Raw genomic sequence first — 26,870 nt, forward strand, 5'->3', positions numbered from 1 at the left:
AAGCCAGTGGAGGGAGCGCAGCAAAGGCCAAGCCACCAATGCCAAGACTCCTAAGGATGGACAGGAGAGTCTTGTGGTTCACCGTGTCAAATGCTGCTGATAGGTCAAGAAGGATGAGGACAGATGACAGTTTGGCTGATCTGGCAGCATGTAGCTTCTCAGTGACTGCTAAGAGGGCAGTCTCTGTAGAGTGAGCTGCTTTAAAGCCAGACTGATTAGGATCCTGGAGGTTGTTCTGAGAGAGATAGAGAGAAAGCTGGTTGTAGACTGTACGTTCGAGGATTTTTGAAAGGAAGGAAAGAAGCGATACTGGTTGGTAGCTGCAAGTGTCCGAGGGATTTAGAGTGGGTTTTTTTAAGAAATGGAATGACCCTGGCTATTTTTAATGCTGTTGGTACATGACCGGAGGTTATGGAGCCATTAATGATAGTCGTGATGAAGGGGAGAAGGTCTGGAGAGATTGTCTGAAACAATGCAGAAGGGATTGGATCAAGTGGGCAGGTGGTAGGGTTGGAAGATGAGATGACTTTTTCACTCATCTGCCGTAAGACCGGGCCAGTGAGGGGGGAGGGAAATCCTTAGTGTGTAGTGTAGTGGATGAGGGAGAGAATGTCTGACAGATTCTGTCAATCTTCTCGGCAAAGAAGTTGGCAAAATCTTCAGCAGTCAGGAAGGAGGGAGCAGGAGGAGGCGGAGGGTTGAGTAGAGACGAAAAGATGTTATGGAGTTTGCGAGGATCTCGTGAGGATCTAGACAAGGGGCTACAGAGGCATGTGTCCAGCCACAATCATGTGCATGTGCGCATGACGAAGAACAGAAAAGCTGCAGCCTGTAACATCTCGTTGTTTTACTCACCTGTTTACAGGTCCTTAACTTTATTATTGTGGTACCACTCTTGGGACCCATAATACATGCTTCAACCATCTGGACTGAGCATAATTGCAGGGAGGCCACAGGGGGGACTGTGGATTCAATGTTGGTTGATAAAACACAACTTGAAAAAAACCATTACTATGTGAAGAGCATTGGTAGTGCTGTAAGGTTTCTCTGTGTAAATGAGTTAGGGCTCCGTGGGACTGCAGAAACTTTGAGACATGATGCAGTGGCTAATGATGATGACATTGCTTCAGGTATTTATCTAAAACTGATGGAATATACCTTAGAGAAGGATGAGAAGCTAGCAAGCATTGCTGAGGGTATCCCAAAAATGCAAAATACGCTATCTAAGGATATCCAAAATGAAATTATCCAAACACTGGCTGACATGGTGCTTGGAGAGGTCAGGAAAAAATATGAAAGTGCTGATTCTGCAGGATTTTGCCTCAAAAGTGATGGGACCAGGGATAGGTGCACTGTGGAAAATTTGTCTGTGATAATATGGTTTGTCAGAAATTCCATGCCAGAGGAGCATCTTATTGGGTTGCTTGATTTGCAACTACTTGATGCAGAGTACAGCACCTCTGAGATACTGTTACACCTTTCTGATGCTGGCTACAGTGCTGACAGTATACTTAGGCAGTGTTATGATGGAGCTTCTGTGATGAGTGGGATTAGAGGTGGTGTACAAGCTCTGCTCCAAAAGAGGCTTGACAGATATGTCCCATACATCCACTGCTACAACCACCAACTGCACTTAGTGGTTGTGCATGCCATGCAGAGTGAGCCGTGTGCAAATAGATTTTTTAGCCTATCTACTTCACTCTACAACTTTTTTCACCACCACTACGTGCTTGATAAACATGATACACCTTGTCTAAAATGGCTGCTTGAGATCAGATGGACAAGCCACTATGAGGTGACAAGGTGCACTGTGGACAATCAAGAGCAAATCCTTAGTATCCTTTCTGAGATGACAGGGGATGATGATGCTGCAGTTGACCTGTGGACCGAGGCATCAGGCCTGCTCTGCCAAATTAAGAGGCATCACTTCTTCAAGATTGAAACGTTCCTAGTGCAGGTGCTTCGTGTCTTGGAACCAGCAAATGCTATTCTACAGTCTCAGTCAGTTGATCTGTGCAGTGCTGCTGAAGTTGTTAGTGCAGCACTGGACTCCGTGAGGATGACATCCGTGAGTCATCTCCTGCTGAGGATGACTGTTGGGGAGTATCATCTCCTGTTGAGGATGACTGTTGGGGGGTGTCATCTCCTGCTGAGGATGACTGTTGGGGAGTGTCATCTCCTGCTGAGGATGACTGTTGGGGAGTGTTATCTCCTGTTGAGGATGACTGTTGGGGAGTGTCATCTCCTGCTGAGGATGACTGTTGGGGAGTGTCATCTCCTGCTGAGGATGACTGTTGGGGGGTGTCATCTCCTGCTGAGGATGACTGTTGGGGAGTGTCATCTCCTGCTGAGGATGACTGTTGGGGAGTGTCATCTCCTGTTGAGGATGACTGTTGGGGAGTGTCATCTCCTGCTGAGGATGACTGTTGGGGAGTGTCATCTCCTGTTGAGGATGACTGTTGGGGAGTGTCATCTCCTGCTGAGGATGACTGTTGGGGAGTGTCATCTCCTGCTGAGGATGACTGTTGGGGAGTGTCATCTCCTGTTGAGGATGACTGTTGGGGAGTGTCATCTCCTACTGATCATGAGTCACATCCAACAAAGAGAAGGAGAACAATGAGCAAACACCTGGGTCAAAGTGTTGTGCTTTCAACTTTGGGCCATACAGACCCTGGTGACCCTACCATTTCCCCCCATCAGTCTCTGAAAAGATCCCTGCTCAACATCCTTGATAGGGCCATTTCAGAAATGGAAACTAGATTTTCACATAAGAATATTGACCTGATGAGAGCTATATCTAGTCTTTCACCCAAATCTAGAGCATTTATAGATCCCACCCTGTTGCGCCCTCTGGCTGTGATGGCTGGCACTGTAGCAGATGTTGTAAGTCTGAAAAATGAAGTTCTCCAAGCCAGCCGGTTCTAAAAACTTATCCGCGGCGAGAAATCGGTGGTAGAGAGAGATGTTTTTCTGCTACGTGGTAGACCCTGTCTTGAATATTCCTTAAAAAAAATATGCTTGCATTTGCATTTATATATATACACTACTCACAAGTTTGGGATATTGTGAGAGACTCAGTGGATGTCATGCATACGGTGTTTGTTACACTTCAGACATTTTTGGGATAGGGAGGCAATTGTATTGGGGTGATAGACACACCTCATCTTGTATTTTCCATGTGTTGGGGAAAGCGCCCGGCGTTTCCACCCCAACTCCACATTTATGAGACACACACAGGTTACAGTTTTACTTGCAAGGGTACCCACACTCTCTGCAATGCAAACTACAGCAGAATGTGTTACAAAGGGTGGTTCCCCTTGGCTTCTTTATTTATAGTCAATGGGGGGCGCAAGAGAGGGAAGTGAGATTCTTATCTAAGTAGGCAGCTGTTAACCACTTACTTAGAGTACAATAGCTAAGAGTATGTGGCTAGAAGATAAGAAATAACGTATACATATATATTTACACTCATTGCTGATCATACAGAAATGATTAACAACTGTTTCTTCAACCTAACAGTCCCTCCTGTTTATCATGACAGTATGATCAGAAGCATCAACATTGTACAAGTTGCAAAAGCACTTTAGGTACAACCTTCAATTAGACCACATTGTCATTATCCTGGAAAACATTTAATTCCGTTTCTTCAGGTCCGAGCACTGCACGGGTGCTTTCGGCTCGGCCGTCATTATGAATTATATGTCTTCTTCATCGCCATCGCTGGAAACAGGCTCTGTCTCTATAGTTTGGGTAAGGGAGAGAAACATTGTACATTATCTTGCTTAAAACAAATGGCATGCTGATATGTCAGTGGATCTCGGTCCATCAAGACAGAAAAAGGAAGTGAGACGTTAGTTTTAGCAACAGCGAAGTCTACCCAGAAATCCTGTATACAGGTACCATTTTGAAACCCAACGTCATCTGGGTAGTTTCCTGTAGCCTCCTGATACTTAATTCGGACCACTGACATTCTATTAGTCCCAGGTATTGTTATGTTCACATCTTCCCCTGCTAGCGAAAATATAAGGGAAAGACGGCTCTGGTATCCTATTCCTGCGAAAGAAGCAGCGCATTTGGCTTGGGATATGTTCATAGCTTTACCATACACCGTAGGTCCTTCACTATGAGCGGGCATTACTGAACAAACATAGCAATTTGTCACATTTTTCGCTATTACAGTATCATGTACATATCGGTACCAGTAGTTCTGCATAAATGGATGTGAGTGGTCAGCGGGCAACGGGCGTAGATGGAAGTCATCATGGGTCCATCGCCGTAGGTGCTGTAATGGAGCTGGTGAGAGCAAGGACAACCATACAAGTCCTACAACAAGAATGATCCCTAGAGTCACCTTACCACATCCCCACCCTATCAGTGCCATCCTAAATAGAGTGCAGCTCAGTTGTTTTCTTCACCGGGTTGAGACAACAGCACCCTATTGGTTACTGTGCCTTTGTAGCGGACTTCCACTGCTACTCTGTTGCTGAGGCCTCTGATAAGGGCTTGATGAGTTTACAGTGACTTTTGTGTATCCAGGAAGGTCGTTCTGCGATCTTTACTGCTGTTGGTGTTGTGAGGAGGACTTGATAAGGACCGTCCCACCGGGGTGTGCTCCAGTCTTTCCGCAACAGGACCTTGACCAGGACCCAATCTCCCGGCTGCAAGTTATCCTGTTGAGTAGAAACAGAATTTACTGGCAGACTACTGGGGCTATGTTTTTGTTGTGATGTTAGTAGTTTACGCATCCAATCAGCCAGCGTATTTTCTCGGTCTGCTTTTTCTATGTCATTCATTTCAGTTGCTAGGGGAAATGGTCTACCATACACTATTTCAAAAGGTGTTAATCCTGCAGGAGTGGGAGTTATTCTCATCCATAATTTTACTAGAGACAAACATTCTGGCCACGGCCTTTTTGTCTCTTCCATTGTCTTTTTTAGCCTTGTTTTAATAGTGCCGTTGGTCCTTTCCACTAAGCCTGCGCTCTGGGGGTGATACGCACAATGATTCTTAAGTGTAAAACCTAATGCTTGTGAGCAAAGGGACATAGTCTGATTTACAAAATGAGTCCCATTGTCTGATCTTATAATATGAGGTATGCCATAGGTAGGGAAATAATGGCTTACCAAACATTTTGCAACGGTCATTGCATCACAATGCTTTACAGGGTATATTTCTACCCACTTAGAAAAGGTGTCTATAATAACTAGACAGTATTTCTTCCCTTGTGACCAAGATAATTCAATAAAATCCATATGTACAACTTGAAACGGATACTCAGCTGTGGGGAACTGGCCACGTTTTGGTCTGATGTTTCCTTGTGCATTGTGTTTACAACAAATTAAGCATGTCCTACAAAATTGTTTTGCATAATCAGAAAAATTTATAGCATAGAAATATTGTTGTATGATATGTACCATCCCTCCTGTTGAGACATGAGTATTTCCATGGCTCACCAAAGCAGCTGTTTTGTATAAATTTTTTGGTAGGATGGGCTTGTCATTCATATAGTAAACTTTCTCTCGTTGTATTGCTCCTCTTTTGATCCAACTTTGTACTTCTATTTTAGGAGCATGAATCTGTGCATCACATAGCACATCGCTATCTATAAAAAGAATGTCTGCCACTGATAAGGTAGGTTGTTTCAGTGCCGCTTCTTTGGCGGTTTTATCTGCAAAACTATTTCCTGCGGTTTCTGCAGAGTCATCAGTCTGGTGTGCTTTGCATTTGCACAGTGCAAAGTGAGTCGGTAAATGCACAACGTCTAATAATCTAAGTAGCAAATTTGTATGAGTAAGAGATGTGCCCTGTGATGTTCTAAAACCTCTATTTTTCCAGACTCTTGCATGGTGATGGACAGCTGCAAACACATATTGACTATCAGTGTAGATAGTAAGTGACTTGTTCTTGAACAGTTCACATGCCCTGATCACAGCATAGAGTTCAGCCGCTTGTGCTGAACAAGTAGAAGGGAGTGCATTGGCTTCTAACACTTCAGTAGATGTAACTACAGCATACCCAACTTTATTTTTTCCCATATCATTTTTTGATGCTGAGCCATCTACATAAACAACTTCTGATCCTGGTATAAAAGTTTGCAGAATATCTGCTCTTGGTTTTGTTTGTTCTTCTATTGTTGCTTTGCAAGAATGTGGCTCCCCATCCTCTGCGGTAGGGAGAAGCGTGCTAGGGTTCAATAGGCCACACCGCTGAAGTTCAATGTTAGGTTGTGAGAGCAAAAGTGACACTAAGGTAAGATGTCTTGTATGTGTTAAGAATGGAAGCGGTGTCTGCAACAAGATTAAAGACACAGAATGAGGAACTTTAAGTATGAGGGGGTGACAAAGTACCAATTCTGCTGATACCTTTACTGCTTCTGCAGCAGCTGCACATGCCTGTAAACACTGTGGAAAGCCAGCTGCTACTGCATCTAATCGTTTTGAATAGAATGCTAACGGTCTCTCTTTTGCTCCGAATGGCTGTGTTAATACTGCTTTCATATAACCTTGATTAGCATCTACACATAGGGTGAATGGTTGTTGATAATCTGGTAGAGCAAGGGTCACATTGGTTTGCAACATTCTTTTTAAATTTGTAAAAGCATTTTCTCCGTCCTCAGTCCATTGTATTTTGTCCTTTAGAGTCATCTCCTTCCCGTATATTAAATTTTGCAAAGGTTGAACTAGAAAAGCATAATCTGGTAACCATTCTCTACAATAATTGCAGAGCCCTAAAAAGGACATCATCTGTTGTTTAGTCTGTGGTTTAGGTGCTTCCTGTATAGCTTGTTTCCTTATCTCTAGCAGCGAGCGACCTTTTTGTGAAAGGTTATGCCCTAAATAGACAACAGTCTTTTTGCAATACTGCAACTTCTGTTTAGAAGCTTTATGTCCAGTATTGTATAAGTGCTGAAGCACAGTTAGGGTAGTTTCTTTGCAATGTTGTTCTGAATCTGCTGCTATTAAGATATCATCCACGTATAGTAATACCTGACTATGTGATGGAATTTCACAGGTACTCATAGAGTATCTAAGGGCCATGGTATATACATGTGGGCTTTCAGAAAATCCCTGAGGGAGTCTAGTATATGTATATTTTTTCCCTTTATAGGTAAATCCAAATAAATGTTGAGAATCAGGGTGCAATGGTACTGAGAAAAATGCATTGCTAAGATCCACTACTGAGAAGTAGCTTTTATCAGGAGTCAATGAGTTGAGCAATAAGTGTGGGTTGGGCACGTCTGGTGCTGCGTGTTGCACTATGTTATTAACCGGTCTTAAATCCTGCACCATGCGCCATTTCCCTGTATGTCCCTTCTGGACTGGAAAGATAGGAGTGTTGCAAGTGGCTTCAGGAGCCTCTCGCAATATTCCTGATGCTAACATGTCTTGCACTACAGGGGCTATACCTTTCTCTGCTTCAGGTTTTAACGGGTATTGCCTAACTACCGGACGGTGTTCTGATTTCACAGTTACTTTGTAAGGTGGGAATCCCTTTACCAGCCCTACATCAGTGGGGGAGGAGGACCATAACCCTTCTGGGAGGCGATCTAGATCTGGACATGATCCCTCCTCCAGGGTTGAAAAAATTTGTCAGGTTGGGTCCTTTAAGTGTGTGGTGGGAGTGGTTTGAACTCTCCATCCCAAAGGAAACCGCCACACATTGTGTTTCTCATCATAGCTCCAACAGGAGCCAGATACGGGTTGGTAGTCATTGTAACTGTGCATAGAATCTCGTAAGAACATCTCTACATCTCTCCACTGCATCTGGGGTGGTTTTGAAAGAGATACGTGTGGTGTTCTCTCTCTAAATACAGCCTGTTGCTTGTTAGATAAAATGACTGAGGCTGCTGAAAACCCAGTGGTGGGGTTAACATACATATGTTGTAAAGTAATACAAGTGTCTTGGAGGGCATGAAACGTTTTGTCATAGACATAATCTGGTCCAAGGGTGTCTTTGTACCACATAGTGACGTGTAAGGCATCGTCAGGCATGAACTGGGCCTGTCTAGGGGACTGCTTTTCTCTAGTTTTCCGCAATAATTCTCGTGTCTGTGCAGTTCCCCCTAGGTCCAGAGACCAGTAATATTGTGGTGTTGTGGTTCCTTGCACAACATAAGCTTCCTCATTTACGATTGCTTTCATGCCAGTGGCTGTGGCAACCACGCTAATGCCCATTTGTACCATAAGGTCTCGGCCTAACAAGTTAACAGGACAAGAAGGGCTTATTAACACCTGTGCTTGACATTCAAGTCCAGTTTCCTTATCTTTTACTGCAACTGGGTTTGTTAACTGATGTCTGTCTGTCTGACCTCCTGCCGTTTTTATATTTATGACTGATGAAGAATATGTGACTCGGGGAGGACTGGAGGTTAGGACAGTCCTACATGCTCCAGTGTCACACAGACATTCATATACTTTGCCGTTTATGACTAACTTCCGACTTGGCAAGGTTTCCCACTGCCTTTCTGCTAATAACTGACACACTGCTTGTAAATCTATTTCCTTATCTAAGAAGTCTTGTAAAGTGACCTCCGTTTCCTTTCTTAAAATCACCTCTGTTTTGCCTCGGATGGTGTCGGTAACAGGGGCCTCCGAGGGGGGTCATTGATCATTGTTTTCAATGGAGTTTGGGTTATATGTTTGTTTCCCTACTCTACAATTCCTAGCTAAGTGTCCAGGTTTCCTGCATGTCCAGCAAATGTTATCTTGCTGAGACGAATTCCTGTAATTGTTTCTAAAAACACCTCTCCCCCTTCCTCGGCCTCTTGACCTTCCTCTGAATCCTCCCCTCCCCGGAGGATTCATTTGCACTAGCGCTACTACTTCTGAGGCGCTGAATATTGTGTCTGTCTTTTCCTGTTTCTGCGCTCTCTGCGCGTGTTGGGCATATTCTAGTGCTTGTTGGACTGAACCAGTATTCTGATGTACCCAATGTTTGTCAAGATATTTTCGCAATTCGGGCTTTAGGCCTGCGACAAAAGCTCGTTTTAGCTGTTGTTGGTACACTCCTACTGCCTCTTCATCAAATGGGATCCCTGAGTTTCCTCTAAATACAACTCTCATTCTATCCATAAAATCCTCAGGTTCCTCTCCATCTTTTTGTTTACATTGCGCTATTCGTCCATAGTCTGCGCGTCTTACGAAGGCTGTCTCTACCCTGTTTCGCAAGTCTCGTAATGCTTGTATGAGTTCCTGCGAGTCATGTGCTAAGACTTCATCATTATTACCATGTCCTGTGAAGTCTCCCGCTACACGTCCCCATTTATGGGTAAACAACTGTCTGAGACATCTATACATTTCCCTGCCGTTCAAATGAAAACTACTTTGTAATTCTAGGATGGCAGTCCAAAACTCGGGTACCCCTTCTTCAACCGGGGGTATTCCTTTTAAAGCCGCTGTTCTATCCTCAGCGGTCCAGGGTCTATATACTAACATAGTTTCGGGTCCTGCATTATTTGGGCCTCGATTTGGATTTGCCACTTCTACGAGTGGACACACCAAATCATTCTCCCAGTCTTCCTGTTCTGTGTCATTTTTTGGATGCCAGCGTACTTTACTTGTCTCCAGATCCTTTAACGGATACAGAGAAGGGTTAGACCCTCGGGTCATCATTCGAGATGATTCCCCTCCTCCTATTTGTCGTCTATTTACAGCTGGAACTGGTGCAGGCGCAATCAGTGGAATTTGTGGGGGCAGTAAAGGAACTGGAGCGGCAGAAGATTTTATTGCCGTCTCCTCATCTAGTGTGATTAAAGTTGCCCGTAATTTTTTCTCCTTATTTCCCTTTTTTTGCTGTCTTTTATTATTATTTACTCTGTTCTAACCATGCATCAGAAAAAACATATTCTTTTTTTCTGTCTTTACCTTCTTTCTTATTGGTAGTCTGTAACATCTCCAGTTTTAAGTTTCCCTGTAATTTTAATATATCTGGAGTGTGGAGTTTTCCTTCAAACCCATGTTTTTTCCTCCATCTCTGACTACTTATTTGTCCTGATCCTGGCTTATATCCTTCCATAAACTTCTCATCTCCCTCTAGTTCCATTTGTTTACTTTGATTCTTCCCCATTGTTACCTTTTAATGGATACACTACAAAAAATAAAAAATCCTAAAAGCAAGTCCCTGGCATGAGACCTCAGGAGGACACTAACACGGCCTTCTACTGCTCCCTATTAGAGCAGCGGTGTTAGTTTTCAGGGATGAAACCCGTCCTTTATCCTTCAGTCACCAGTATGTTGTTGCTTTTAGGGTGGATCGTGTAGGTTAATCTAAAACCTATAAAAACACATCCACATACAACACTGTATATATTTCCAACAACGCCTACTTTCTCTCCCGGTTAATTTCGGCTAACCTCAACCACATGCATGTCTTGGCCACCTACTCATTTAGGTGCCGTATGTCTCACTTGGCCACCTACTCACTTAGGTGCCATATCTCTCACCTGTATAGTGTGCTCTCTGATCCGTCACCGAGGTCCTTCAGACATCACCAGACGTCGAGCGCAGTTCTAACCACCGGCCTGATGACGAATTCACATCACAGGTCTTTCTTGCACCCGTCTTCGAGTGACTGCCGGCAGTTTTCGGTGTCGCTTCTCTAGCCGTACTGGAGACGTCTTCGGGGATCCTCGGATCCGGCTCGAAGGACCAAATTCTATGTTGGGGAAAGCGCCCGGCGTTTCCACCCCAACTCCACATGTATGAGACACACACAGGTTACAGTTTTACTTGCAAGGGTACCCACACTCTCTGCAATGCAAACTACAGCAGAATGTGTTACAAAGGGTGGTTCCCCTTGGCTTCTTTATTTATAGTCAATGGGGGGCGCAAGAGAGGGAAGTGAGATTCTTATCTAAGTAGGCAGCTTTTAACCACTTACTTAGAGTACAATAGCTAAGAGTATGTGGCTAGAAGATAAGAAATAACGTATACATATATATTTACACTCATTGCTGATCATAACCCCATGATTAACAACTGTTTCTTCAACCTAACACCATGTAATGGTCTCATTGTGTACTGGTGTGCCTTATTGGGGCGAATACCACAAGACAACCTATTTCAATGTGGCATCAATTTCAACAGTCTGTGGGGATAAAACGCTGGTATTATCAGCAAGTCATTCCAAGTTCATCAGTCAAACAGCCATGAACACACGACGTCACTTAACGGACGACCAGCGCCACCTGGCCATGGCGCCTTCAGGTCGGTGGCAGGCAGTCAGATGTTGCTCGTGAACTTGGTGTGTCTCAAAGTGTCATCAGCAGACTTGCATCAAGACACAGAACTACTGGCAGAGTTCAGGACATTTTATCAAGCAGAGGTGGCGATTTCAGGTCCAGAGAGTAAAAATCCAAACCAGGATTTTGTTTCAACCGACCAGTTGAGTAGGAAGAGTGACAGTCACAGAGTACTCAGCTGGGTAGTTGAAACTAAATCATGGTCTGGATTTTTACTCTCTGGACCTGAAATGTCCACCTCTGCTTGATAAAATATTTTGGATTTACTGTTCAGACAATGTACAGCATGATGTATTATGTGCTAATTTCCACTAGCACGTCTGTGGGAAACCCTGTTATGTTACTGTTGAACAGTAGCAGAATTTGTATATTGTACATTCCAGGCATTTTTCCATAATCCACTAAACAAAATATCGCCATCGCAGAGTATAAACACAAACCGGTTTAAGGCGATGCTGCTTCATAAGGGAGGCTTTAAGGAAGCCACTCACAAACACTAATACACAAACCGTGGGGAGGTCTCACAATCTACGGTAAAGTGCACACATGGTGGGTAATGACAAATAAACATAAATACAAATAAACACAGACACGGACGGGCAGATATAAACAATGAACTTCCCTCAGCAAAGTCAAATGGCTTTGAGAGAGCAACATAGAGTGTCTACTGCAACGAACAACGTTTATGATCTAGTGTTAATGAAGGATGTACGTAAGGTGTAATGATGTACGAACACGTAATTTGTTTGTTACCATGAACATGAACATTCCACAGTCACTGCCTTCAAACTGGTGAGATGCTCCCTGCAGTTAATATGAATTAATCAGTCTGATTTAATCAAACCCCATTGCATTTATGGTGAAATCTAAAGTCGTTTAGTATCATCTTCCAAACAGACGTTCAATGAGTCTATTGGGCCTAAATAAAGGCCATGACGGCTGACCAGATTTAGGCCCACCCAAAAAAACAACATCCCATTGACATCTAGCGTTGCATAGAGAGCAACTGTTTACTCATTGCTGTATTGCACGGTATTGTCCCGCCTAATGTATTCCTGTTCATCCTGTCCGCCGATGCCCCACCCCACACCTGCGGCATTAGAATTTAACGGTACATGTGACAAAAACAAAATAGATTACTAATTCATCTTCCCGTCTTTCTTCAGATAGCCTCAAAGTCAAGGGTGGTTAGTGTGAGTCTATGAGTGTGATGGGCGTAGTGGGGGGGGGGGGGCAAAGGGGGGGATAATACATTATGCTGCAGCCAAACAGGGACATTTATATCATACCCGACCCTTTGGCCCAGGACCATGATGGAAGGGAGGGACACCAGGCAGGGGTGCAACTAGAAATTGCCCCCCCTGAAAAAATTTAACCTTACTACAAAGGTTACCACTTTCTATAAAAAAAAAAAACTGGGTCCCCCATGATTGAGGTTAATATGTGTTATTATTTTTCACCATAGGGAGTTCAGATGCTGCTGGGCTCGATGGGTCAGGGAGCTGGTGCTGGTTGGCCAGGTGAAGCCCTCAGTGATGCAACCTGACTTTACCTTTGTATAGAGCGCCCCCCCCCCCCCCCAGAGTCTCCAGCTGAATTGCTGTTGGGCTGGCAGATTCAAACCAGGCTTCCCAGCTGTAACTCAAGAGGAAGGAGACGCAGAATGAGCAGGAAAGGTCAAAATACTTAGAAACAAAGTTTATATTTTTATATTCACAGAAATGAAACCATTACAGACAAATGACAGAGTTCGCATTGAAGAGCCTGGCCGATGACTAACACAAGGTACCACCCTAGAACAGGCGTCCTCCGCCCCTATAGGGTGCACACAGGAGATGGCCAGGAGATGCACTGGAACAGAAGACGTATCGGTATGTGGCGGCTGCCGTCATACTGTCTGTCGTAGAGGCAGTGGGAGGAGCATTTTGGACACGTGACGAGCGACAGCAGTGAACAAAAGAGCTCGCACAAGAATGCCGAGTTGCAGTGCATTTATTTAACAAATATCATACTATTGCAGTTTGGGATCGAAAATCTGTACTAGCAATGTTAGACTCAATTTTCAATATGAAAATTACGAGTAACACAATAAAAACTAGCAAAAATGTCTTCTGTTCTCCAAAAAGTTACTGATATCTACTTGGATGGCTAGATGAACACCACTTCAGTTCCCAAACTTCTCCTCAGTGGCACCCGAACCATTCTATGTATTTATTAAATTTCACCACCAGCTCGCTTAATTACCTTAATTAGTTAAAAAAGAGAACGAGATATTGAATAGATATATGAGGTGGGCTAGTGGTCAGGTCAAAACATACACGGGTGTGTTGTATGGTTGCGGGAAATAAAAGGGTTATTTTAGCAGAGGGTTTGAAATGGCTAAGCTGACACACTTTGCTAGGCGTAACAGCATAGTTTTACACCAACATGACAGTTAAACATTTTTTTTTGGCTGCCTAAAACTTTTGGACAGTACTGTACATCAGCCACAACAGCAATACTTACTTTGGTCACGTACTATCTGGGCACGTGGCGATAATTAACAGTGGTCATATAAGGAACCCGCACTAAAAAAAGAGGGAAAATATGGCTGCTCCCTCCAACCTGCGACTGGATAAACTAAACACATCACCAACCGAGGTTCAAGTCAAAGGAAGGATGTATACAGGACCAGCTTTCTACCCATACAATTTTTTGGATAAGTCATATTCTTTTGTGCAGGTAAAAATGCAGAACAGTCTTTGTACACGTCAGTTTATCAAAACATTTTTGTCTCGTCAATAAATTTCTTGATTAGGGATGAAAAGAAAAACTGATGGCAAGACTAAAGAAAAAATCCATCCATGCTTTACTCCACGTTTGTTTCACTGCAGGGGCCGCGAGGTACCATTTCATAGTTCACAGTTTGTACACCTTCAGTAGTCGCCGTACGGTCAGTCCGCATTTGAGTCCCTGGCTGGTTCCTCCTTTTGATGAGCCACACAGTCACCACAATCACCACAATCCCCATGATCCCCATGATCACAGACAGGCTCACTGTCAGCCATACGTTTAAATGGGCCCCTGCAGAATGAATAAAAATTACATTTTCATACAGACATCAAATCTGCAATCAGAAACGTTTTGAAACATCCAGGAGTCACATCACAGAGCAGCTGCCCATCTGACCCCTGACTGTTAATGACCTCCCTCAATGGTACAACAGCAGGGCCCCATGTCACTCAAATCCGCACCCATAACCACCCTGCCCCCCTGAACACCCAATAAAACACAGTATCAAACATTCTCTATAATGTCTAATAACACAGGAGGCCCACAGTGTGGTGACTCTGTCTGCTGTAAACTGCAGGTACTGGGCGGCTCTGCACAGCCAGCATTACACTGACATCTTCACCCTCAGCCTGCAAAGAGCCGCTCACTCTACACAGCCCTGTGTCCCCTCTGATCCCGCGTTAGTCATTAAACAACTGGCATCACTCGTAACTGAAGGATCAGAGAATGTAGGATTCACTCTGGGGCAGAAGCATGTTTATCACACAGGGTATAAACTCACCTGGAGGGTTTTCATCAGGAACTTCTTTGTCTTTGTCTTCATACGGTTTGCAAACAAGATTCTCTGGTTGTGGATGGAAAAGAGACACAAAATCAGCTGGTTCTGAACAAAATAAACAGTGACACAGTCATCGTCGTCATTGTTACAGAGGGTTGTTAGGGTGGTTTGTTAATGATATGACAAACATTCCTGAGTGTCGGTTAGGACACTGAATGGAAGAGACGGACTTCAGAATGGTAAGGATCCTGGCTTTATAACCTCTTACAGGCACTCAGGGACTGATATGCAGATATACAGGTATGCAGATATTACAGCACTAACAGAAATGTACTTATAATCATCGAATTGAATGCACTGGTGATGCATTAGCATATTACACACAGACACACATTCACTGTCCCACTATGCCCACTAGTCCCACTAAGACCAGAAATTGGCATGCGGAAGAAATTTCAGGTTTATTATCAAACCTGATGCACGCAAATATATACGCAGTCTCCCCTTGGGTAGCTATCGTATAAATGTGCGTACGTGTTTGAGCCTGAGATCCTGCCCAGTAGCCTCCCACAAAAAACCATGAACAGTCAATATGAATGAACTGCCTGCTCAGGTAATACGCAGATTGAACCTTTTTAGGAAAGTCCAATGATGGAGACTGTAAATAAAAAAGAGAGAATTTTTGTACAGAGTTAGAGGTCCTCCTGTCAGAGGTAAAGGCACGACAAAATGTTATATTCGAGGGTCTAAGTACAGGGATCACACACAAGAAAACGTGTGTTGATTGGCAAGACGTGGCCACTGCAGTGAAGTCTGTAAGCGCTACAAAACACCCGGAAAATAAAGGTGGTCAGATCTGACAATATAGGTAAAGAAATGACTTGCTGCACACAGGGCCAGTGTGACTAATTGTTGAGACAAACCCACATCTAAAATAGGGGATTCCCTATTATGCAGTTCTGTGTCATAGCATTCGGGAGACACCGATGTGCGAGATTCAAAATGAATGGATCATGAGGGAACCCAGGCCACAGAGCTACTGTATGTGTCAATGTCACGTCGGCATCACAGATCACTTGTGCATTAATAGAATTAAATGGCTTTTAATTGACAAAGCTTCATTAGCACTAGTTGCCCTTATAGCAATGAGAGTGCAGACAGTTGCCCTGATAGCATTAGCATGGAAATCACAGCACTTAGTTTTTACATTTGCCTGTTCACCCAACGTGTAGGGAAACACGATGTAGCACCATGCCAGTCTGGTTACTCCATCCAGCACAGAAGGCATGGAGGAGCTGAGGTTTGGGTGGGATTTGGCTGATCTGTCTGCTAGGTCCCTCTGGTAGATGCCTGTTGCCAGAAAGCCAACCGTAGTCAGAGCCTGTATGTGAACCAGTACAGCCTGAAGTTTGAGCAGCTGGTCTCTAATGCTGGACCGACATCAGAACATTATAGTAGAAGAATGAGTCTTGGGAGCCTAAATCGGCTCATAAGCCACATAAGTCAGTCATCATCATGGTCAAAAGAGGAAGATAAACTTCATTAATGCCAAGAGGAAACATCTGCATACAGTAACAGAGTATATAGAATAGACAAACAGTGACCGAGTAAAAACCTAAAAATAACCTTGCTGGTCCCAGAAAACTCTAATCCTTCCGTTTATGGTGTCACTTGAAGAACGACATTATGCCGTATCGCACTGCCATGACTGTAGGGTATTTATGTAGATATACACTATGTTGCCAAAAATATTGGGACACCCCTCCAAATCATTGAATTCAGGTGTTCCAATCACTTCCATAGCCACAGGTGAATAAAAACAAGCATCTATGCATGCAGACTGCTTCTACCAACATTTACGAAAGAATGGGTCACTCTCAGGAGCTCAGTGAATTCAAGCGTGGTACCGTGATAGGATGCCACCTGTGTAATAAGTCCATTCGTGAAATTTCCTCGCTACTAAATATTCCACAGTCAACTGTTAGTGGTATTATAACAAAGTGGAAGCAACTGGCAACAACAGCAACTCAGTCATGAAGTGGTAGGTCATGTAAAATCACAGAGCAGGGACAATGCACCTATAATATAATTCAGGCCCCAGGCCTCCTGTGATCAGGCCTGTCAGACAGACAGGAGGCCTATTAATGGCTGCATCATGTCCACAGCATGAGAACTGCTTCAATTACAGAGTAAAACAGAGTAAAGTAAACCAGCAGAAACCTTTAGATGAGGTCTCTGCATCCCTTCGCTTCCGGCCTCCTACAGACACACAGGAACACAAACAGCAGAGTCAGTCTGAGCCTCAGAGCTACAGCAGTGTGTGTGAAACACAAGATGACCAGGGGGCCTGGGAGGAGAGAGGAGCTGCAGAGGGGGGTCCCTACTGCTCTCATCTTCTGGGTGAGGGCTCTGCTCAACAGGGCAGGGAGGCAGGCTGAGCTGGAGGAGGCTTTGCCCTACAGGGACGGGGTCTCCTGAGGTCTGAGGTGGCCGGTCAGAGGGTTTACTTACCTCTAACAAAAAGGCGATTCCTCTGCATTACTGCTCCATTGATCAGACACTTATACCACCCTGCATCCTGGAGCCGGGCATCATTAATGACCAAAGAGAAATTGTTCTGTTGGATGGATCCAAGCTGAGTCCGGTTTACAAAGTCAGGGTGTTCACACAAAGTCCTATTTTTAAATGAACAGACAGTCCAGCTTCCATAAATCCACAGCACCTCCACTTGACTGGTGTCGTTAACTGCAGGTCCATCACAGACCAGTGTGGCAGTCGCTCCAGGAGAAACAGCTACAATTGATTAACATACAGAACAAAGTCATTAAAATATCAGTATTATAATTACCCATAATTCTAGCCCTCCACACTGATTGGCCCATTCATTATGCTTGGGGTCTTTGTCCTAATTACGTACTACAGCTTAAATTCAGCACAATCAGTATCATCACACATAGCAGCTACAGCGTAACCAGGCAGCTAAGTTACAGGAACACAGTGAGAGACCCGACTGCCCCCTATAATGGGGGGGATTTTACAGTCGACACCCATGTCAGACACTCACACCATCATACAATTCATAAAACAGATCAGAATTAACATATATAGCTAATTAGCCCACAGAGTCAGTGTGAGGCGTCTACTCACATAAGTCTGCCTTGAAGGCAGCAGGGCGATGGGGTACAAGGCAGAGGAGCAGGAGAAGTTGGACTATTTGCCTGCAGCCAGAGAAGATCGAGATGATAGAGGTCAGGACTGACATGTAGAAAGGATATTAACAATAATAAAAACAGACTGGCTGTCTGCATCCTCATGATCAAACGTTAAAAACATCTCATTATGACAATCTTTAGTGTATTCATGCTGGTAGGAAACCCCCTACAGTTACTAGATTACTTAAGCTAACTAACCCAGTTATCTATAGTTTACTGACATTGATATGTCATAACCTGAAAGAATATCAAGTTTTGTACGTTGACGTACTAGTGATGCCCCAAAATTTCGGCAACCGAAAATATTCAGCCAAAAACGCCAAAAATTGAATTTTTGGTTTAGTCCGAAACACTTTTTGAAGGCCGAAATTGCAATGAGCCACCAGCATTTATTTCGATGTCCTTTATCCACCAGCTGCGAAGTACTTCAGCGTATGCACTGCAAAAAATAAAACTAAGAAAATATAATTTTCTTATATTTAGATATAATTCTAATTTCATTAATAAACTATTAATAAATAATATGCACAGCAAAATAATATGCATAATAATATCATGTTTACGTTATACATTTACTTTGGTTTTGTATTACTTGTCCGCCGCTGGGAAAAAAAAACAATCAGTTCCAGTTGGCAAATGTACTGGAAATTACACTGAACGCACCTGTGTAAAATGTAATCAGTATATATATATGTGTGATGTGTATGAACTGCGAGTAGCGTCTGTATATTGTTGTTTGACTTTATGTTTATTGCAGTGTGTTTTATGTAATATTTAACTACATTATACAATTCATTTCAAATAAAAACTTAGTTTTGAAAATTAGGTGTGTCATGACTTGCTCGTCCGATCCTCTTGTTTGCCACTCCCCCCTCATTACCTCGTGTGAATTCCTGATTGTTCTCAGCTGTTCTGCATGTCAGTCCCTGAGTCATGTGTATTTAGCCTGCGTTCAAGTCAGTTTACCCAAGTCCGGTCATTGAACTGTACTGAAGTGTTGTTACGTGTTCTCCGTATCGCTGTGCCTTGCCTGCAATGAACTCCAGTTTCTGGATCGCTGTCTACCTTACCCTGATTCCCGACTCGCTTGTCCTACACACGATCGTCACAGGTGTTTCACCTGGGTTGATTTACATAACAAATTACACTGATTTGTGTAGTTGTTATAAAGTGGAAAACTGGACGAACATGAAATCACCAATGTCGTTAATTCAATACAGGACACAATACACATAATTACTAGGGCTATGCGATATCACATTGGAATTTAATTGCGATTATATGGCCATATACGACTAACTGCGACTAAATTGTCATGTGACATCGCGCAGCCCTAATTGCAGTGAACACCTAAAAATCGTTATTAAAAAAGTATTTTCCTTATTTCCTTTTATTTATTTTTTTAGATTGTATTTTCTTCTATTAGGTAAATGGAACCGCTGCTGTTAACAATAATAGCATATTAGCTAAAACAAAGAAGTTGCATATACCGTTTTACGTATTGCTTGGCGGCCAAAGGAGGTTCATCATTTGTTTATTTTTAATATTTATAATTGAAATGAGTCTATATATAATTACTTGCAGTATTCAGTAGAGAACGAACCTACCTTTCTCCATCTTTTTATAATTTCTTTTAACTGATAAGTTAAAAGGTAAAATTAATCAAATATATTAATTTGAACAAACTGGTGTATAAATGATCAAATAATTACCCAAAGTTTATTTCGGTTTTAACAATAACTAATATGTTTTTGTCTATCTGTCAAAATGTCTTACCAGGAATCTTGACCTGGTCACGCAAGATAGTCCACATACTTTGTAGTGAGTAGTTTAATGCAGGAACTATTTTCTTCTACCAAACACCAATCATATCACTGCACAAAAGATACGAGCACAAGCACTCCGGTGATATTTTCTGTACAATGATACAACTGGTGTGGGGAGGTAACCGGGTCATGATTTCTGGAGAGAGACATAGCTATTAAATTCAAACGTATTTTTGTGGCTTTAATCACCACAGAAAGATTTTCATTCTGTCCTATTACATTTGAGAGAAACCTAACATTTCTAAGGCCGATATCTCCAAAAGTAGGCAACTCCCAGCAGAGACCACATTTAATTACTTTAAATGATTATTTTGCCCTACATTAATATTTATGGATGTTACACTGGCAGAGTGGACTGTTTTGACTCTAGTTTTTGTCGGACAGGTTCTCATACCTGAAGGATGCCATTAGTGAGTATCCGGAGATCTGTCCATCAGGTAGGAAGTGAAGCAGGCAAGGGTGTTATCCTCAATGCCCAGGTCATGGAGCCTCGAAGATAAGGATGGTGCGGGACAGGGCCGATGGCTACACACAGATTAAGTAATGATGATGCTGAGGACTCCAGAGTCAACAGGCCCGAGAATTTCATAGAGGACTTTGGTTAAGGTGATTTCAGTGCTGTACAGAAGGCAAAAGTGAGGGTAAAGTGAATCGAGCAGGTTATTGCATAGAAGATAAGTAGAATTAACTAGACGACACGTTTGAAAGCTTGCTAACGGCACAAATTGGCTATATTATGCTGTCATTTAGCAGGTGCTCTTATAAAGCGGTAATAAAACGAGCTTTCTTAGGTATTTTCTAAGGAAAAGAAAAACGGGCGAGGTAGGTGAACGGAACAAGCATTTACTAAGGTTAGGGGGGCAATGGTGTATCTCCCTCCTCACTGTCTTCTACCCCGTTCGAATGTACTGAATTTTACAGGTACTGAAATACCGAGAAATGCAATATAGCGGAGTGACAGTCCATGACAAAGTTCAGCACAAATGCGGAAGGTAACCTAAATATTTAACCTAAAATTGATTTCAGTTTAGAGACAGGTGTAAAACATTTTACGTCCAGCCATGCTGAGGACTACAGCCACAGTAAAAGGCTGTTTTCGCAGGCTCAAGCAAAGCAAGCATGAGGGACAGTTTTGTTTGGTTATGACAGATTGACAGCAGGGGTCCATTAGCATATGATTATTAATAGCATTTTACGTTTTAAATAAGTAATATATTTGTATAGTTTTTAGCAATGTTTTATTCTGAAGTTCGTTCAATAAACTAAAGAAATGCCAAATATTGTCAGGATCAGTAGCAGTGCGCGAGACGGGGATGCGGGAGGAGACGTAGGATTTTCATTCTATTATTATTACTACCGCTTACTTCAGTTTTCTGTTTGTCAGATGAAAATCACTAAACACATCACACGAAAGATCGCACTTTCGCGTGTAAGTATTGTCCAATATGCGAACGAGCGATGCGTAGCAGTGACCGATAACCGCAATGGATTATGGTCCTCGTAGTTCCTGTGATTGGACCTGCCGTTTGGCAAGCAATTTCTTGCCATTTCCGAACAAAACTTTCAGCAGCAGCATCTTACGAACTGCCGCCACCAAGGAAAGCATGGTGGTATATATTTAAGTGCAATTTATACGATACTACTGATCCCCCTCCCACCCCAAAATACATTCATAACTTCACAGTGGAAGGTGTACATGATGTTGCTCTCCGCTGTGTAGCAATACCATGTAACGCCGCGTGAACACCTGCCAAAACCGCACGTTCTATGGCCTCTAAGTGAGCGGAATTAGGTTAAAGTTAGGGTTTTAGGGGGGTTAGGATAAAGGTTAGGGTTAGGTTTTAGGGGTTAGGGTTAAGGCTATCGATTAGCACTACGGTAGCCTACCTCAAAAAAGTAGCTCAACTCGACGTACAGAACACCTGCTCACATAAATCTCCCCAGTCCTCAAGTTCACCAGAACCGAGAAAGTAGAAACTTACCTTCGACCATAAGAGATGGCGACTCAGTCTGGAGAGCTAATTTAAACTCTAATGTATGGAGAGAAGTTTGAGCGTTTATTCGATATCTACGTCAGCCTCTATTAGCACGATATTAGTCTAAGTAAATCTGGCTCCTGCGAGAAGGAGTGGTTACAGATAAATAACCCAGCCTATTGTATGTCACTTCGAGTGTATGGTAGTTAAGCCAGTATAACCGGATTCTTGTTCTAACTTCGCTCAGTATTTCAGTATGGGAATCGCTTTGGGTGTGACCAATTATGAAGATATGTGCAGAGAGGAACCAGTTCGATGAGAAAAGACTCGCACCTGTGCAGCCTTCAGCACGTGAACTCCTTCCTGCAGTTCCGGCTTGCATGAAGGAGATGAGTCGCTACTGGTCCAGCCCCTTTAAGAGCAAGCTTGCCACCAAGGGCTACTCTAAGCTGGAAATCCAGGGGATGGAGGAGCTGGGGCTGGCTAAACCCCCAGCGGTGGAGCCTTCAGTGGCCTACCACCTCCACCCAAACCGCCACTCTATCTCTGCTTCATCCCACATTTCTCTGCCCAGTAAGATGGACCGCGTGACTGCGTCCACCTTCCAGAGGATGTACACATATGCTGCACAGTCAGTGTGTTCTCCGAATGCAGTTACATTGCTGTCTGCATATCAGGCAGAGACGTTGGAGGAGATGGGCCAGCAGCTGGACTCGGGGGTGCTAAACCTGGTCATTTGTGGTGAGATCTGTGTGGTGAATGACCTTCTGCTGCGCTCCTCCCGGGGAGCAGTACAAGGCTGTGGCCGGGTGATGGGCCTAGCTGTGTCAGGTGAGAGAGCCCTCTGGTTGAGCCTCTCCGCCTTGGGAGATGCCCAGAAGGTGGAGGTCATGGATGCAGCCTATGACCCCACGAAAGGTCTTTTTGGTCCAGCCCTGGATAAAATGAGGGAAACCAGCTCCCTCAGGAAGCAGGAGGATGAGGCCTTTAACCTCTGTCTACCTGGCAAACAGCCACCTCGCCCCCCTCAAACAGCCAGATCCAGCTTTGCAGCAGCAGCAGCTATGGCTAGAGGGAGGCAGGCGGAGCCAGAGTCCAGCGTCCAGCTCCAGGTGGACAGCAGATGGCTCAGCAGCCAAGGGCGGCTAACCCAGGGCCATGGGGGAAGCACTCCTTTGCAGCTGTCGCAGCAAGGAACCGTCCGCACCACCCCGGCCAAGGGAAGAAGAAGCGGGCCGCCTGATGCCTGCGTGGCCCCACCCACCCCCTCCTTCAAAGAGGATGAGGTGGGGGACAGACAACCTTGGTGTTCTGCTTTTAAAGGTCCCTCTCATTCAGGGGTTCTCCACTGTCAGATCTCCTCGACTTCAGGAGAGCGAGAGTTCTGTGGCAGTGTCACCAAGCACTTTTCAGTTCGGGGGAAACAAAAACAAAGTGTGCATTGTCGCAGCCAGGCCAGAAGCCAAGAGCGACTTGCTCCCCACTGTTAAAAAAAAAGATATAAATTTTTTTTCCCGAACTCCATCACCAGGGGGAGCTCTGGTTTCTCAGTCTGGAGCCTCTCTGCCCCCTGGGGTGGTGGTGACGCCATCACCAGGAGCCGCAGATGCAGAACTTTTGAAATGAAGTGGCGCTCATGTGTGGTGCACCCACGGGTTTTGGCCACAATTTCTCGATGTTACAGGCTACAGTTTGCTATGAGGCCACCCAGGTTCAACGGTGTGTCGTCTGTGTAGCCGACGGCGATTCAGCTCTGGTCCTAGAGGACGACGTCGCATCTTTGCTACGTAAGCGAGCAATCAGAGTTGTCCCCGAAAGGGAAAGCCGGCAAGGTTTTTATTCCCGTTATTTTGTCATTCCAAAAAAAGAGGGCTCTTCCCCTCGCCCTATTTTAGACCTGCGTGTGTTGAACAGTCATCTCCGAAAGTACACTTTCAGGATGTTGACACACAAAATCCTCTGTCAGTCGATTCGTCCAGGCGATTGGTTCGTGACGATCGATCTGTCAGATGCCTATTTTCACATAGACATCTATCCCGCACACAGGAAGTTCCTAAGATTCACATACCGAGGCACAGCCTGCGAATATCAGTCGATCCCATTCGGATTGTTGCGAGTCCCGAGGGTGTTCAGCAAGTGTGTGGAGGCGGCTCTGGCGCCATTGAGAAACAACGGCATCAGGATATTGTCCTACATACTGTTGACGACTATATAATATGCTCTCGATCAGAGGAGCATGCGGTCAGAGATTCTGAAATAGTTGTCGCTCATTTCAGGGATCTAGGTTTCAGGATCAATATGGAAAAGAGTCGTCTGAGCCCCTTGCAGCTCACGTAGTATTTGGACCTCCAAATATACTCCCTCTCGTATCCGGTTACGTTACCGGAGAGGAGGATAGTGTCTTTTATGCAATGTCTGGCCCGCATACAGTTAGGGAAAGTGGATTCGTACAGACTCTGCCTGCGTCTGCTGGGGCTAATGGCGTCAGTGATATCTGTGGTGCATCTAGGTCTCCTCATGATGAGGGACTTTCAGCACTGGGTGGCGCAATTAGGTCGTCATCTCAGCCTGTGAAGGTGCTTCGCCAGTGGTGTACCAGGGAAGCTCTCGAGTCAGGCATCCCTTTAAGGGGGGGGTGTCCTCGAGAGTTATACTGACAACAGATGCATCCCAGTCAGGGTGGGGTGCAACCATGATGGGCAGGGCTGTGAATGGCGTGTGGCCCCCTCAGATAGGCGCAGCGCACGTGAACTATTTGGAACTGCTTGCAGTGTTTCTAGCACTCAAACACTTCCTAGGTTTTCTCCAGGGTCAACATGTTCTGGTGAAATCAGACAATTCAACAGTGGTGGCCTACATCAATCGCCAGGACGTCACTCGCTCTCTCCGGCTGCACCAATTAGCCAGGAATCTGATCGTGTGGTGCAGCACCCAGCGCTTGTCTCTAAGTGCGACACATGTGCCAGGTGTCCTGAACCGGGGGGCAGACCTGCTGTCCAGAGGAAACCCCCTCTATGGAGAGTGGCGGCTTCACCCACAGGTGGTTGAGCCGATATGGCAGAGATTTGGATGGGCAGACGTAGATCTCTTCACCTCGCAAGAAAACGCTCAGTGCCCACTGTACTTTTCCCTGTGGGAAGAAAATGCACCATTGGGTGTGGATGCTCTAGCCCACCCGTGGCCAAACGTCCACCTCTATGCGTTCCCTCCCCTGAGTCTAATTTCCTACACATTAGCCAGGGTAAGGGAGCAGGGTCTGTCGTTGGTTCTCGTAGCCCCACACTGGCCATCCAGACACTGGGTGGCAGAGATAGTTCAACTGCTGTAGGGTCAGCCATGGCCCCTCCCACCATGCCGGGATCTCCTGTCGCAGGCAGGAGGGAAGATCTACCACCCCCACCCGGACAACATAGCTCCTTGGGCTTGGCCCATGAGCGGTGGAACCTGAATGCTGCAGGCCTGCCCCCACTGGTCATGGACACTATACAGAATGCCAGGGCTTTTTCCACTCGCTCGCTTTACAGCAGGAAATGGCGAGTCTTTGAGGATTGGTGTGGGCTGAGACCGACTGTTCCTTTTCAGTGTTCAGTGGTGGAAATCCTCTGTTTTCTGCAGGATTTGTTGGAAAAAGGGAAAGCCTTTTCCACAATTAAAGTGTATCTGGCTGCGATTTCAGCCTGTCACGTGGGTTTTGGTGAGAAGCCGGCTGGACAGCACCCCCTGATCTGTCGTTTCATGAAGGGTGCCCACCAGAAACGCCCAGTTTCTAAGCTGTCAGTCCCATTGCAAGGGTTCTCGGCCTCACGAGGGCTTGAGGGCCCATTCTACCAGAAGTATGGCCACATCTTGGGCCTTGTTCAAGGGGGTGTCAGTCCAGGATATTTGTCATGCAGCAAGCTGGGCTACACCGCACACGTTTGTGCGGTTCTACAGGCTGGATGTCCAGGACCTTCCATGGCACATGCGGTGCTGGAGGCTGACGCTGCAGGTCTGGTCTGAGAAATCGGTTTTCTGCACGTTTTTATAGTTTGCAGTCTCGGGAGATCGGCCCATATCTCCCATAGTGAAACACCAAGCGAAGTTAGAAAAAGAACTTTGGGGTACTTCACGTAATCCCTGGTTCTTTGTTAACAGAGTGAGGTGCTTCACCATCACTTCCCGTCTTGTGCAGGCATGGGAAGAAATCCGTTCAGAATGAGCCGTCAGGGAGGTTGACCGCATTGGTAAGGCAGGGGCGGAGCCCGGACGCAGGTCGACCTGTCCATCATAGACGGACGTGGTGTCATTGGAACTTCCGTAGTTGGTCACGCCCAAAGCGATTCCCATAGTGAAAACTCCTCAATCACTGTTATCAAAGAACCGGGGATTACGTCAAGTAACCCAAAGCTTCAAGAAGCCTTTTGGAGCGCAAAAGTGCCAAAATTCTTGTTAGTCGAGCTCCAATTAGCTCTCCGTAATTCAAACCATGGAGTGAACACAGAATAATGTTTTATATTAAACTTATGGACAATTAACATATATAATTTTATTGGTTTAGTTATTCATTTTAGGCCATCAATTGTAGAAGTACACACGTGGACAAAATTGTTGGTACCCTTCAGTCAATGAAAGAAAAACTCACAATGGTCACAGAAATAACTTTAATCTGACAAAAGTAATAATAAATAAAAATTCTATGAAATTTAACTAATAAAAGTCAGACATTGATTTTCAACCATGCTTCAACAGAATTAATAAAAAAAAAAACTCATGAAACAGGCCTGGACAAAAATGATGGTACCCCTAACTTAATATTTTGTTGCACAACCTTTTGAGGCAATCACTGCAATCAAACGATTCCTGTAACTGTCAATGAGACTTCTGCACTTCTCAGCAGGTATTTTGGCCCACTCCTCATGAGCAAACTGCTCCAGTTGTCTCAGGTTTGAAGGGTGCCTTTTCCAGACGGCATGTTTCAGCTCTTTCCAAAGATGCTCAATAGGATTGAGGTCAGGGCTCATAGAAGGCCACTTTAGAGAATGATCAAAAAGTAGTAGGTCTCAGGTCTTGGTCAAACACACAGTAGAG

The 26,870-nt window shown here is 44.6% G+C and overlaps 1 protein-coding gene across 1 annotated transcript in view; it reads right to left on the reverse strand.

Annotated features, from left to right (window-relative positions):
• Nucleotides 1-2,033: 2,033 nt before the first annotated feature.
• LOC125721669 (uncharacterized) overlaps nucleotides 2,034-26,870 on the reverse strand; it is a 101,484-nt gene continuing 76,647 nt past the window's right edge. The window contains exons 11-13 of the mRNA XM_048997605.1: nucleotides 14,793-14,855; nucleotides 14,153-14,302; nucleotides 2,034-2,377 (exon numbers count right to left, since the gene is read on the reverse strand). Of these exons, the coding sequence (XP_048853562.1) occupies nucleotides 2,034-2,377; nucleotides 14,153-14,302; nucleotides 14,793-14,855 (557 nt within the window). The remainder of the gene's footprint in view (nucleotides 2,378-14,152; nucleotides 14,303-14,792; nucleotides 14,856-26,870) is intronic.

Source organism: Brienomyrus brachyistius, unplaced genomic scaffold (genome assembly GCF_023856365.1).
Source record: "Brienomyrus brachyistius isolate T26 unplaced genomic scaffold, BBRACH_0.4 scaffold35, whole genome shotgun sequence".
Taxonomy (NCBI): Eukaryota; Metazoa; Chordata; class Actinopteri; order Osteoglossiformes; family Mormyridae; genus Brienomyrus; species Brienomyrus brachyistius.